The following is a 14,498-nucleotide window of genomic DNA, read 5'->3' as shown; positions in this document are numbered from 1 at the left end:
CTGTCATAATCCCTTGATTTATGAGTATCAGTTGCCTGACATAACAATGACTGGCATTGAATATACTGTAAATGAGGAGTGATATTAAAGAATAATGGGGCTTAGTATTAGAACAATGTAATTAGCTTGTGTTGCTTCAGCTGCTTATTGTGTACATGCACACTCATTTATTTTTGGCCTGTCGTACTGTAATTGTAGATTGGGAGGGAGCAGTTTCCTTTAAGTTTCTTGGAAACAGTGTGGGCTTTTCTTCATGAGAATACTGAGCGCTCCATGAAAAGGTGGTAGTTTGTATTAACATATTAGTACATATTAACTTTCTGCTACTCCTTTCTATACAAATCGTAATGTCCAAGATTCTAATAACAAGCAGTTTCCCTCTTCAGGGTAGAGTGAATTTCTGGTGCTATTTCAAAAGTCTGTTGTGACGGGTTGGACCCCCCTTCCGGGGTGCCACCTGGTGTGCTAGAGTCCCACTGAGCCCACCTGGCCCACCAGCCTTGGTCCCCCCCACTCTGTGCTGCTTTGTCAGGCTCTCAAACCTCCTTCCAGCACACACACAGGTAGGGACACACCCAGCTGTAGAATCATACAGTCTGCGATCAGGTCTCTGTGGGAGGACTCAACTAGGGGATTGCCCAGCACTCCTGTGCCCATACCCTCTGGAGTGAAAATTATAGTGTCTTGCACTGTATAGAGATCTATATAGCATAAGCTCATGAAAATCGCCCCCTCCCTCAATGTGGAGGAAGATATGCACAGCTCTTTGCCCCCGCCCCATTATGAATTGCACAAATGGGGTTTTAGAAAACAAAATAAATTTATTAACTACAAAGGATTAATTTGAAGTGATTATAAGGGGTAGCAAACAGGACAAAGCAGATTACTGAGCAAAATAAACAAACATGCCACCTAAGCTTAATTCACTAAAGAAACTGGTTACAAATAGTAATTTCTCACTCTAAATGTAGTTTTGGGTAGGTTGCAGAGTTTCTACAGCTTAGAGTTCCAGGTATTTCTCTTCACAGGCTAGACCTCTGTCTCAGACTGGTTCCAGTCCTTTCTCCCCAGATCAGTCTTTAGGTATTTATAGCAGTTATCCTGGGTGGGGATTCAATGAAGAGCCAGTGACCTTGATTAACTCACTCTCCAGCCTTAAATAGAATCTTTTGTTTCCCTGCTTGATCCCCATCCCCCTTCTTCAGTGGAAAAGTACCAGCAGTGTCCAAGGTGGTATTTCGTACCAGGTGACATCATCACATGACCTTGCTGTATTAAAGCAACCATGAGACAAGGTTTATTTGAAACATCCACGGGAAGGAACTCCAGGAAGATGGGAGATTAGCATCTTCAAAGACCTTTATGGCCCATTCAGACTGATTTACATACTGTCTGGTGGGCGTTCCCCAAGTACACACACAGTTGTAATTGTTACATAGTCAGGAACAGAAATGATACATGCATACAAATTGGATAATTACATTCAGTAAATTATAACCTTTCCAATGATACCTCACATGACCCATCTTGCATAAAACCTATCTTAGTTATGCCATATTCATATCATAACAATATTTCTATGAAGAATATGGGGGCATAAGGTCACATCTATATTCTTCAGCACTATTGGAGATAGCCACCAGTCCCATCATAGAAATGTAGGGCTGCAAGGGACCTGGAGTGGTAATCTTGTCCTTCCCCCGCACTCTGAAGCAGCATCAAGTAAACTTTAGAGTGACCATCCCTGACAGATGTTTGTCCAACATGTTCTTCAAAACCTCCACTGACAGGGATTCCACAACTTCTTTCCTTGGAAGCCTATTCCAGTGCTTAACTATCCTTAAGAGTTAGACATTTTTTTCGATATCTAACCTAAATCTTCCTTGCTGCAGATAAAGTCAAGTGTGGAGAACAATTGGGCTCTGTCCTCTTTATAATAGCTCTTAATATATGTGAAGACTTTTATCAGGTCGCCCTTTAGTTGTCTTTTCTCAGGAGTAAACGTATTCTGTTTTTTTAATCTTTCCTCATAGGGCAGGTTTTCTATGTCTTTGATCATTTTTGTTGCTCTCCTCTGGACTCTCTCCAGTTTATCCACATGCTTGATAAATTGTGGTACCCAAAACTGGACATACTACTCATGTTTACTTTAGACAGAAGAAACAAAAGTGCCAAGGTATAATTCAGTGGAATAGCCTTTTTCTCACATAGTTGTCTTGAACATGCACAGACTTGCATAGCCAAACTGTAGAAACTACATGCAGTTTTCAAAGGCACTTACTAGGAAGGAATGAAGATTTTCTTCACTGAAGCACCTTGCAGGAAAGCTTCTGTAGGATTTGTAGTTTAAGGAGGATGAGAAGATGCTATATATTAATGTATGAATACTGATATGTAATAATGTCATGAATGCTGTAAGTAATCTGGTCAGTGAGGTAAAGTTACTGTATAAACAAGGCAGGTGTATGAATGCATTGATCTAACTTAATAAGGGCACTGTGGGAAGAGACAGGAAAGCCACACACTAGATCTTGATAAACAGCCTCAAGCACAGACTTGCAAGAAAATGGGGCATGCTGTTAGCTTCAAGAAACCTGTATACTGTCCCCAATAAATTGTTTTGGCTAAAACGAGGTGCCTGGAGATCAAAAGAACAATAAACAGCTAAAAGCCCTTCTCAGGGAGCTAAAGGGCAGTCAGTTATCAGAAACTGTCTAGGGAGACAGGTTGGCACAGAGAGAGACTGCAGAGGGAGTCAAAAGAAGTTGGGCCTTTCTAGAGCCAGGGAATGGTAAACTTTAGGGAACACCTAATATGTTTACAGTCTTATCTGACTGTTTTTAAGATCTGTTTTCTTTGAAATGCTTTTGTTCTAAATAAATACCTGGCTTAAAGGAGGCTGCTTGGTCACTGTATTAACCGCTGTCATTGCTCCCAGAGGGAACAGAATTGTGGGCACTGAGGATAAGTCAGGCCTGCTGAGGTCATCATGGTTAGTACCAGGCACTGCAACCCAGGGCCTAGTCTGAAAGTAGGAGAATCACACAATTCCACTTGGAGCCAGGTGGTGGCTGGAGGTCTGAGACCTAGGAGAGGGTGCACTTGATGTGACCAGGAGAGGTGAGAGGTGCATTCGCCTGCTAACAGTGACAAGAACAAGCAAATGTTTGTATGCTTTACAAGCACATCAGTTAACCACTATCCAGATTCTTTTTGATCGATGCTTCTGGTTTTATATTTCTTTGCCATTTTGTCTAAGCAATATGTTCTGTTTAAATCCATGAGTGGGTTTCAGCTAGCAGTGTGTATAATTTGTTGTGCATTTGTTCTTTCAGTTCGATTTGGAAGCAGTAAAATTGATAAAGAGCTAATCAATCGGATAGAGAGAGTTACTGGGAAAACACCTCACCACTTTCTGCGCAGAGGCATATTTTTTTCTCACAGGTGGGTGAGGTTTTCTTTTTGTTCCTCTGGTAATACTCAGAGACAAGTAAACACAGAAACATATGGATCAGGATCTATGCAGTTTCCATTAATCTCAGCGGGAGCATCCTGTGTCCAACAGAGACCCATATTCTACTCTCATTTACACCAATAAATACCCAGAATAAAGTGCTTGAAATTAATGAAGTTATTCCTGATTTACAATATCACCACTGGGAGCAAAACCTGGCCCAGAAAAAGGTAGGGGAAGTTTTGGGGAAAAATGCATGGGGAACCGTTACTGTTTTATCCTCTTACTCATTCAGCCTTGTATTATGAGAAAGGGCACTTTCTGTGTATGGACTTGTGATTGAATAAATGAATAACATGGAAGATATCAAGTGGAAATACAGTTAAGAGTATGAGTACTCTTTCGTCTCACTGATTTAACAAAGGACAGTTTCTTCTGAAATGTGAAGTCTAGGGAGAAATCCTAGAAGTTCTGAAGGGTCATACTTCCTCCTGAAGTTAGGTACTAAAAAGTTAAAAGCTTTCTAAAAAGTAAATTGCATTTTTATTTTAGCGTGATTCATGGCCATGATAGGAGTTGATTTTTAAATTATCTTACCTATACAAAAACTGTTTGCATCCATTTTAGTCATTAAGGAAAATGTGAGCAAGGTCAAAAATGTGCTTTTTTTTTTTTTTTTTAAATTAGACCATGTTAAGTAATCAGGGAGGTGCGGTGGTTTTGGTTCAAAAGCTGCTAGTGTCAAAGTGTCTGATTCAGCGGTACCCCATGCACTGACTTCTCTTTGACTTCACTGAGCATTCCACATATGTAGTAACAACAGAACTGGGTTCAGGAGGAGCATTATAAACTATCTGGAGAAATAAATCTGCTTGGGCTCCAACATAACTTTCTTTCAAAGCTTTGTATGGTTGTCAGAAATGAGAGGGGCGGGGAAGGGGCTGGGTTTTTGTTGTGTTGTGTTGTTTTTGTTTGTTGGTAGGGGGAAAGAGTTATCATTCCAAGAGTGAATATTTTCAAGTGTTGAACATAGTTTAATTTCCAAACTTGGCCATATGCTTAGGCCCCCGTTCTGTATTGGGATCTGCTGGCATAGACCTCCATGCTCATGCAGAGTCCCTGTTGACTTCAATGAGACTCAACACAGACACATGAGTCTACATCATTTGATCCCAATAGACATGTGGGGCCTTAATTTATTATCATACAGTCCATATACAGGACCTACATTTTTCTATTAAATAATTCGGTTTTGCTTTTTTTAAAACTGAATCTTTTAAATGTGCTCAGCTAATACCTTCTCATTTTAAAATAACTTTAGCTTCCACTTTTCTATTCAAAATTTTTGCTGTAGCTTGCCAGCTGTTCCTTTTTAGAGCTACTTTATTTACCTACATTGGTTGTCTTTGGTTAAATTCTATCAGTCATACCATGTTTCCTCTGTTTTATTTTCTAGAGATATGAACCAAATTCTCGATGCGTATGAAAATAAGAAGTCCTTTTACCTTTATACAGGTAGAGGCCCCTCCTCAGAGGCAATGCATGTTGGTCATCTTATCCCATTTATTTTCACAAAGTAAGTAGCTTCTGCCTCCTAGGTTGCTAGTTTATTATTAAACAAATATTTGGTTCTCATCTGAAATACTGAACAGTATTTAAAGCTATAAAAACTGTACATCATACCCACTATCTATGTTATATCAGCTGCATATAAAATTAAATGCAAAAATCTTGTTAATGAAACTCTTGCAGTGGCCTGGTTAAAGCAAGTCTATTGCTGTCCCTACACCACTGTTACCTCTCTCACATGGCGCACACACATTATTCTCCATTCTTCTTTTTCTTATTAAATAGGTATCAAAGAGGCAAAAAGTACAGTATGGTCCCTAACATAGCAACAGAAACCTTGAGCCCGATTCTCCACTGACCTGGGTAACCATCTACATTTGTGGCACATGTATGTAAAACACTAATCCTGAGGCGAGTGACTGGAGAACTCTGATTTGGTAGAATTTTCCATCCATTTTAGATAAGCATATATACAAAGCAGTGGAGAATCAAGCCCCTTAACTTTTATACTGCCTGAATTCATTTAAATATTTTGGCTATGCAACCCATTTGCTTTAAGTTGTTCTACAAAATAAAATATTTTTATTTCTATTAGATGGCTGCAAGAAGTATTTAATGTTCCCTTGGTTATACAGTTGACTGATGATGAGAAATTCCTGTGGAAAGAGCTGACCGTTCAGAAAGCTTATGAATATGCTATAGAAAATGCAAAGGACATCATAGCCTGTGGTTTTGACATCAATAAAACCTTTATCTTTTCTGATCTTGACTACTTGGGGTAAGGTTATAAGAGTCTGTAAAACCTCATGATCAAAAGTTTTCAGATAATCTCTATGATCTTGCAACAGCTAGCAATATAAACAAGTTGACTAATGTCTCTAGATCTGAAACCTTCCAGGCAATTTTTGCACTACTTCACACAGTACCGTATTGTCCATGTTTATATATCTTTGCAATGTAGGAACATGTGGGTGGGTGGGTGTGTATTTATAACAATATAAAATATACATAATATTTTATATATTAAATATGAGTATGTAATAAAGAGAATATTATAAAAATAACTGAGTACATAGGTCTCCTGGTAATGTCAAGACTCAAGCTTCATTTCTTTAGGATGCTATCAAAACCTCAGATGTCTTTATAGTCTCATGTCCTAGTTTTTTTTGGGCTGTGTTCTTTTTCTGTTAGGGATAAACAAGTTACTTTCATGTTGATCTATGACTATAATAGAACTTAAATGAGTAATTTTACAGCAGTGCAGCTGCATTGGCATGCCTGTGTCGCTATAAGCTCACTAGTGTAGACATGGCCTAACTCTGCCTCCCTGTGCTTGTGCAAAATATGGGCGCTCTTCCTAGAATTATTTGTAAATACAGCACAAACTTGAATTTCTTACACAAACTTATACACAACGAAGTGTGCAATTTTCAAGTGAAACCTGAGGTTTTATGTCTTAATGAGACCTGAAAATCAAGCCAACTTTGAATAAAATTAATTCAGATATATAGATCTTCTTCCACAAGAGAAGAAGAATCTACTCTTGGATGCTTAGGGAAGAAGTGTCAGTTAGGTGTTCAGGTACCATGGTGATGATGACTAACATTTAAAAACTATGATAGTCCAGGGAGGGCTTGGTGACTTTTGAGGACCGTGTTGGAGGTTTTCACTAGCCTTACCTCCTCCTGCTTCCCTGGAGGAAAAAGAGTTTCTTTTTTGTTGGTTTGGTTTTTTTTTCTTGTAGCAAAAAGAACTTCCAAGCCTGTCCTCCTGCAGAAGGGTCTCTCTGGGTATCTTGCTGCAGTGCTTCATGGGAGTTGTAGTTCAGGTGCCTCAAGCTCCTTTTCCCGATTGGCTAGCCTGACTTGGGGTCTCTCCCATGATACACCACAGTCTTCCTCTTGGAGAGGGAGGAGATGCATCATGGAAGTCCCTGGCCAGGGTGCATCATAGGAGCTTTAGTCTGCCAGGAATCCCAGCCCATGGAGGAGAACAGGTACAGGATGTGACTGAACCTCAGTTCCCATGAGGCCCCTCACTAGTATTTCCAAATCAAAATATTTTGATTTTTCAGACATTTGGGTTTTGGTTTTGGTTTTTACAAAAAATTGAAATTTTCTACAGAAACCAAACACTTCATTTTGTTAAAAACACAATTTTCTATTGAAAACCAGTTTTGGCAGAACAGTTTTGACCAGCCCTACTGACCAAGTGTATATAAGCTTGCGGAGAAAAAAATATAAACTTCCAAAATTATTTAATCTTGGTTTTTAAAAAATTGTGTTCTAAATTTATTAATAAATACCAGGAAGCAGTGCTTTTAAGGTGGTATGACAATATACCCATGTTGTATAGATGTTATTACAGAAATATAGTCTCCCCTCTTTAACACTAAATTCTCTCCCTTTTGACTCCCTCCCCCCTTTTTTACAGGAGAAGTTCAGGATTCTACAAGAATGTTGTAAAGATTCAGAAGCATGTTACATTTAACCAAGTGAAGGGAATCTTTGGCTTTACAGACAGTGATTGCATTGGTAAGAGCATGAATATGAGTTACTGGAAAGGACTGCTGTTTGCACTTTGTGTGATACCAAAGGCACCTTGATTGTGTAAACAGACTAGCACCTGCTGCTCATTGGAAAAACTGACAGGAGAAGCACAAATATTAATATTTTGAAACTGCTCACGTAGGACATAGTCCTGGAGTCTTTACTCAGGCAGAACACCGTTAGCTACCACTGTAAGTTTTCCCAGTGTAAGAGCTGATGTTTATGGCCGTGATGGCAATGAATTATGAAATACAGGAGTTGTTGACGTGCATGCAATGTCCACAGTGTAGAGAGTAATTCTTTGTGTAATTTACTGCTACAACTAATACCTAATAATAACACTTCTATTGCACTTTCTACCTTAAATGCATTTTCCAAGTCTTACTTTTTTGGGTTTGTTTGTTTTTTTAGGATAAATTATAGGTATACTATCTATATTTTTCAGATGGGAAAATAGAGTCCTAAAGGCCTAATTTTCAGAGGTGCTGAGCAGCCACAGCGTCTGTTGACACAGTTGTAGGTGCTTAACTCCCCTCACAATAAGCTTCAAAATGGCTTGGGGCTCAAATATGAGATTAGAACTCAGGAGTTCCTGGCTCCCAGCCCTGTTCTTGAACTACTAGGTCAGGTCTCTCTTATAGCTTCTCAGAATATGTTGTTACATTCTGGGATATGATTCCCACATACTGGCTGGGCTCTGGATAGAAAAAAACATGTTTGTTATAAACAGCCACTGTTGTTTATGCTCTGTGGGGACACTGAGCACTCTTAACCAGTTTGGGAAAATCCGCCATAGCCCTTCTTCAATTTGGAGAGGGAGTTGGGCCATGAATCTCCATCATGGGGGACGGGCAAGGAGGTCATACACACCATCTCCTGTGCCCCTTCTGGAGAGGGAAAAAGGAAGAGTCTGAAGCATGAGATTTGATGATAGTTACTGTCTTAATGTAGAATGAGCATATTGATGGCAGTACAGAGCTTTCTGTTCTCCCCATGGCCTGTGAAAGAAGGGAATGAACAGGGGGATTCACAGATTCCAAGGCCAGAAGGGGCCAGGCTAACGCCCCACCCTCACACAGGCTGCAGAATTGCTCACAGAAGGTGGATTAAAGCATATCTTTTAGAAAGACAGCTATTCTCATCTTGCTGAACTGAATAATGCACTTTTCTATGTGGTGATACACTAAATACATCTCTATAATACGATTCTTAATTATCTTACTGTAGTGTTAAAGACGCATGTGCTGGATGTAATTGAACTGGCAAGGGGTAAATAAAAATGTTCTAAAATGTGTTCTTTCCTAGGAAAGATCAGTTTTCCTGCTATCCAAGCTGCTCCATCCTTTAGCTCATCATTTCCACAAATCTTCAAGGACAAGAAAGACATTCAGTGTCTTATCCCATGTGCCATTGATCAGGTTAGAAATTATTTTATTTTATTTTATTTTGGGATTTTTAAAATGCACCCATCAGACTTTCATGAGGTGACCAAAAAAATAGAAAACATCCTTCTCACAGGCCATCTCCTCAGGCAGAAGTCCTCTGAGGATACTGATAGGTCTTAAACTGTGTCCTGATAGGAATTATACAGGCTGTATCAGCCCAGTAGGCACTTTACTAATTTCATACTGATTCCCATTAAATCTTGAACCTGTCATGATATCAGACTAGTCCCCAGTTTACATGAATGTACAATGGCTGCATGAAACATGTGGCTCTTACAGATCTCAAAGCACTACAAAGTCAGTATCATTATCCCTGTTTTACAGATAGGAAAACTGAGCTACAGGAAAGGGAAGTGACTTCCCCAAGATCACCTAGCATGTCAGTGGCAGAGCCTGGAATAGAACTCATGTCTCCTGAGTTCTAGTCTGGTGGTCTTTCCACTAGACCACACTGCCACACTATATATTACTCATGGGTGAGAATTCCGCAGCACTGCGCATGTGCAGTATTAATGTCCCCCTGCAGAAAAATGTCTTCTGATGGGGAAGCAAAGGGAAACCGCAAGAATGGTCATGCCCCTCTCCCCAGCAGGCATGTCAGTTCGGGTGCCTGGAGCAGCCAGTGGAAATGTAAATAACCCCTGGGCTGGGCTGGTATGCGTGCATGGGGAGACGTCAGTCACATGCGGAAGGCGGGGAGAGCATGTATGCAGGCGAGCAAGAGAGGCTCTGTCCCTCTTGCTTGCTATTATAGCATGCCCGGCGTGGGTGGCAAGGCTTCAGGGTGTTTCTGAGGAGGTAGGCATGGGACAGGCTCAGTCTCCCTCAGGCAGTGCAGAATGTAACAGACTGTCTGCTTAGTGAATTGTTCCCAGTGTTCTTAACGAATTCCCCCAGGAGTATAAAACAGGTGTAAAAGTTTTAGGCTCCTTTACATTGCCAGAGTGGTGTAAAGGACAGTATGGCCTTATAAATGCTTATAGTCTAAATTTAGAACTGGTCTAAATTTTTGTACTGAAAAATGTTCCAATCAAAATATGCTCTATGAATTGTTTACTCCTGACCTTTCTGGAGATGGTCAGTAGCCTATATAAATTGTGAGTTTGATACCCCAGCACTCAGGGGCAGGGGTTCCGGGGGCAGTCAGGGGACGGGGAGAAGGGGTGGTTGGATGTGGCAGGGGTCCCCGGGGGGCTGTCAGGAAGGAGAGGGGGAGTTGGATGGGGCGGCGGGGGACAGTTACAGGTGGGGGTCCGGAGGCGGTCAGGGGAGAGAGTGCAGGGGGTGGATGGGGCAGAGGTCCCCAGGGGGCCGTCAGGGAACAGGGGGTTGGATGGGGCAGGAGTCCTGCGGGGGCTGTCAGGGGCTGAGAAGTAGGGGGGGGTCGGATAGGGGACAGGAGCCTGGCCATGCCTGGCTGTTTGGGGAGGCACAACCTCCGCTAACCAGCCCTACATACAATTTCATTAACCTGATGCGGCCAGCAGGCCAAAAAGTTTGCCCGCCCCTGCCTTAAAGCAACCCAGCTTGGAACTCCCACCCAGACAGCCAAGTCAGATATGAGGAGGATTACTGAAAATCTTGTGCATCATATACAAAGTTCTACTAATCCCAAAGGATCAGGCACATTACCCACCAGGTTAATGAATATTTCCGATCTTACCCAAATACACGCTTACAGCCAATTTTATTAACTAAACTAAGATTTATTAAGAAAGAAAAGAGAGAGAGTATTGGTTAAAAGAGCATTATATATACAGGTGTGAATAGACTTCTTAAGTCAGTTTCTAGTGGAGATTGTGAGCTTTAGAGTTGCAATGAGTCCTTTCCAGAATCAGTTCATCAGGTTATAGTCCAATGTCCAATATCAGGGTGATCTAGAATGGAACTGGAGACTTCAGTCTTGCAACTCAAACTTCCCCTTATAAAGCTGAAGCAGATCTGAGATGAAAGGATCAGGGCCCAAGAGTTTTTATAGATCCCTTGACAGCAGGTGTTCGTTGGGTGAAGAATGGTGTCTTTGAAGTAACCTCCTATTTCCTAAGCACCACCTGTAATTAGCTACATAGACTAACATAAGGTAATTACCCATCATCAGCCATTTACAGGTAATTTACTACAACCTTCTAAGAGAAATAAGGACGATAATATCACTACATTCACAAAAAGAAAAGGAGGACTTGTGGCACCTTAGAGACTAACCAATTTATTTGAGCATGAGCTTTCGTGAGCTACAGCTCACTTCATCGGATGCATACTGTGGAAATTGCAGAAGACATTATATACACAGACACCATGGAACAATACCTCCTCCCAACCCACTCTCCTGCTGGTAATAGCTTATCTAAAGTGATCATCAAGTTGGGCCATTTCAAGCACAAATCCAGGTTTTCTCACCCTCCGCCCCCCCACAGACAAACTCACTCTCTTGCTGGTAATAGCCCATCCAAAGTGACCACTCTCTTCACAATGTGTATGATAATCAAGGTGGGCCATTTCCTGCAGAAATCCAGGATCTCTCATTTGCAAATTGGATACTATTAATTTAGGCTTAAATAGAGACTGGGAGTGGCTAAGTCATTATGCAAGGTAGCCTATTTCCCCTTGTTTCCCCCCCCCCCCCCCCAGACGTTCTGGTTAAACTTGGATTTATGCTGGAAGTGGCCCACCTTGATTGTCATGCACATTGTGGGGAGAGTGGTCACTTTGGATAGGCTATTACCAGCAGGAGGGTGAGTTTGTGTGTGTGGTTTTTGGAGGGGGGTGAGGGGGTGAGAGAACCTGGATTTCTGCAGGAAATGGCCCACCTTGATTATCATACACATTGTGAAGAAAGTGGTCACTTTGGATGGGCTATTACCAGCAAGAGAGTGAGTTTGTCTGTGGGGGGGCGGAGGGTGAGAAAACCTGGATTTGTGCTGGAAATGGCCCAACTTGATGATCACTTTAGATAAGCTATTACCAGCAGGAGAGTGGGGTGGGAGGAGGTATTGTTCCATGGTGTCTGTGTATATAATGTCTTCTGCAATTTCCACAGTATGCATCCGATGAAGTGAGCTGTAGCTCATGAAAGCTTATGCTCAAATAAATTGGTTAGTCTCTAAGGTGCCACAAGTCCTCCTTTTCTTTTTGCGAATACAGACTAACACGGCTGTTACTCTGAAACTACATTCACAGCTTATTTAAATGTGAACATCTACTTTTGCTCTCCGAATCAACAGAATACAGGGAAAGACAGGAACCGTTTGGTTACATTGTCAACCTCTAACAATATATATGTAAAGACACACAAAACACAAACATTATATACTAATATGTCTTTAAAGGTTGAATCTAGGTCAGTTAGCCTGCTAGTTATGCAAGCCTTTCTGGCCCTGTGTCACACATCAACATTGTAAAACCACTGCTGTTGGCTCCCTTGTTGAAAGTCTTGTTAGAGATCAAGAAACTAACAGGCATGAAGGCAGCACTACCTACTCGATCCTGGAGGAGGTTTCTCTAATTTACAAGCTGTGTATGTTGCCAGGGTACTTTTGATAAGAAGTTTACACTGCTCTTGCCCAGAACTTAGTGTCCTGTTGATAAATAGCAGACTTCCATCTCCTGGGCAGTCAAACTTCATTTTCATAAGTGCCAAGTTCACACAGTTTCTTCTTAAATAAACTTCATGGTTTGTTATGAAAGGATGGGCTCTAAAAAGAAACCAGAGATATAAGAAGGGATTTTTCAAGGGGGATTGGAAATAGGCTATGAGACATTTTGTCACTGGTTGGAATCTGAACCAGATGAGTTGTAATCGAATGGTTCTGAACTATGTATATTCACTTTTATTCAAGGCTTTTATTGGTGGTTGTTCTAGGATCCTTATTTTAGAATGACAAGGGATGTAGCACCAAGGATTGGATATCTTAAACCAGCCTTGTTGCATTCGATCTTCTTCCCAGCGCTGCAAGGAGCACAGACAAAAATGAGTGCTAGTGACCCCAACTCCTCCATCTTCCTCACTGACACACCCAAGCAGATCAAGACAAAGGTAAGAACCGAGTGTTACAATAAGCCCTCTTTTTTTTGTTTTGTTGACCATTTTTTTAAACATATCCACATCCTTTTTCCTTTTATAATTTATTCTAATGTACCTTCAGAGTTGGACTGAGTAAGACACACATAACTAACCTAGTCTGATCCTGTGATGTCAATCAAATGAAGAGCTCTTGTTCTTTGTTAACTACTCCATGGCACCGAATACCACCGTGTTACACAGTGACAGTTGCTAGGCAGGCCAAGCTTTCACTGCGGCTCAGTGGATCTGCTACTGCCATGTACTTCTCCAGCTAATTAGTCTGTGAACAGAAATATTACATTAACCTTCTCTTTGGTTTTAAAAAGAGTATCTATCTCCTCTCCAGTGCATCCCCATAACTCCTCTTAATCCTAAAGAAAATCATGCATTCATAATGACAAGAGACTAAGTTAGACTAGGTTTGTTGCATGTGACACGGTGCACTATGGAATTTGCATAAAGAATGAATCATCTTTAGAATATTCTGAAAACATTACGAAGTTAGACAAGAGGAAACCTGACTTCTAGGCATACGATACCCAACCCCTAAATCAAGGGTATCTACATGTAGGTAAACCTCCTTGTACTTAGAAAGTATGCAGCAAAGGAGCGTTCAGCCCATGTATTGATTGGTGGGGATCACTGTCAGTCAAAGCAGAGGAAAGATTTGTTGTGTCTTATAGCTGGTTAGGCAGCATTCCTAACATGTCTGACAAACTGTCACGGAATGTAGCAGCTAGGATCTCTGGTATGTTTTTTTTTCTGTGAACAATTAGTGTCCTGCATGTGAACTGCTGGGTGTGTCTTGAGGAAGCAGTATTTGTTTAAGAATTATAATTACGACTTCAGCATTGTGTCCTCTTGCATTTGTGTGGGAAGAATTCCACAATTATGCAGAATTTTGGTTTAAGTAGGTAGATTAACTCTTCTGTTTTATTGGGAGAGGAAAAAAACTCTAATCCCTTGCTTTAAAATAGTGATATGCATTTAAATACAATATTGGTAGTTTACCTCCTGTCTCTTGGAGGGTATCAAATATACTCTAGGGGCAATCCAAGGTATTGTAAGCCAATAAATCCTAGTTCTGCACCCAGTAAACTGGTTGAAACAATAATTAAAGGTAGAATTATAAACACCAGATCACAATATGATAGGCATTTCTTCTACAAAGGAAAATTATGGATCGGAATAGAATTTTTTAAACATGTCAGTAAAATTTTGTATAAAGGAAAACTAATTAATATTGATGTAAACTTTCAAAGGCCTTTGAAAAAGTCTATTCCAAGAGGCAATTAAGAAGTCATGGAGAGAAAGGCGAAGTACTGTCTGTTGATCAAAAAGTGGCTAGGAGACAAAACAGAGTAGGAATAAATGGCAAATTTCCATCATGGCAAAAGATTAACAGCAGGGTGCCACAAGAT

The 14,498-nt window shown here is 40.8% G+C and overlaps 1 protein-coding gene across 2 annotated transcripts in view; it reads left to right on the top strand.

Moving 5' to 3' along the window:
* Positions 1-14,498, top strand: part of WARS1 (tryptophanyl-tRNA synthetase 1) — a 30,761-nt gene that overhangs the window by 11,398 nt on the left and 4,865 nt on the right. For both annotated transcript variants that reach the window (XM_074957169.1, XM_074957168.1), the window contains 6 exons: positions 3,336-3,444; positions 4,911-5,030; positions 5,619-5,801; positions 7,457-7,557; positions 8,878-8,990; positions 12,877-13,050. In XM_074957169.1, coding sequence (XP_074813270.1) covers positions 3,336-3,444; positions 4,911-5,030; positions 5,619-5,801; positions 7,457-7,557; positions 8,878-8,990; positions 12,877-13,050 — 800 coding nt within the window. The remainder of the gene's footprint in view (positions 1-3,335; positions 3,445-4,910; positions 5,031-5,618; positions 5,802-7,456; positions 7,558-8,877; positions 8,991-12,876; positions 13,051-14,498) is intronic.

Source organism: Natator depressus, chromosome 6 (assembly GCF_965152275.1).
Source record: "Natator depressus isolate rNatDep1 chromosome 6, rNatDep2.hap1, whole genome shotgun sequence".
NCBI classification, from domain to species: Eukaryota; Metazoa; Chordata; order Testudines; family Cheloniidae; genus Natator; species Natator depressus.
The sequence above is the reverse complement of the archived record's forward strand: the minus strand, read 5'-3'. Positions and strand labels throughout refer to the sequence as shown.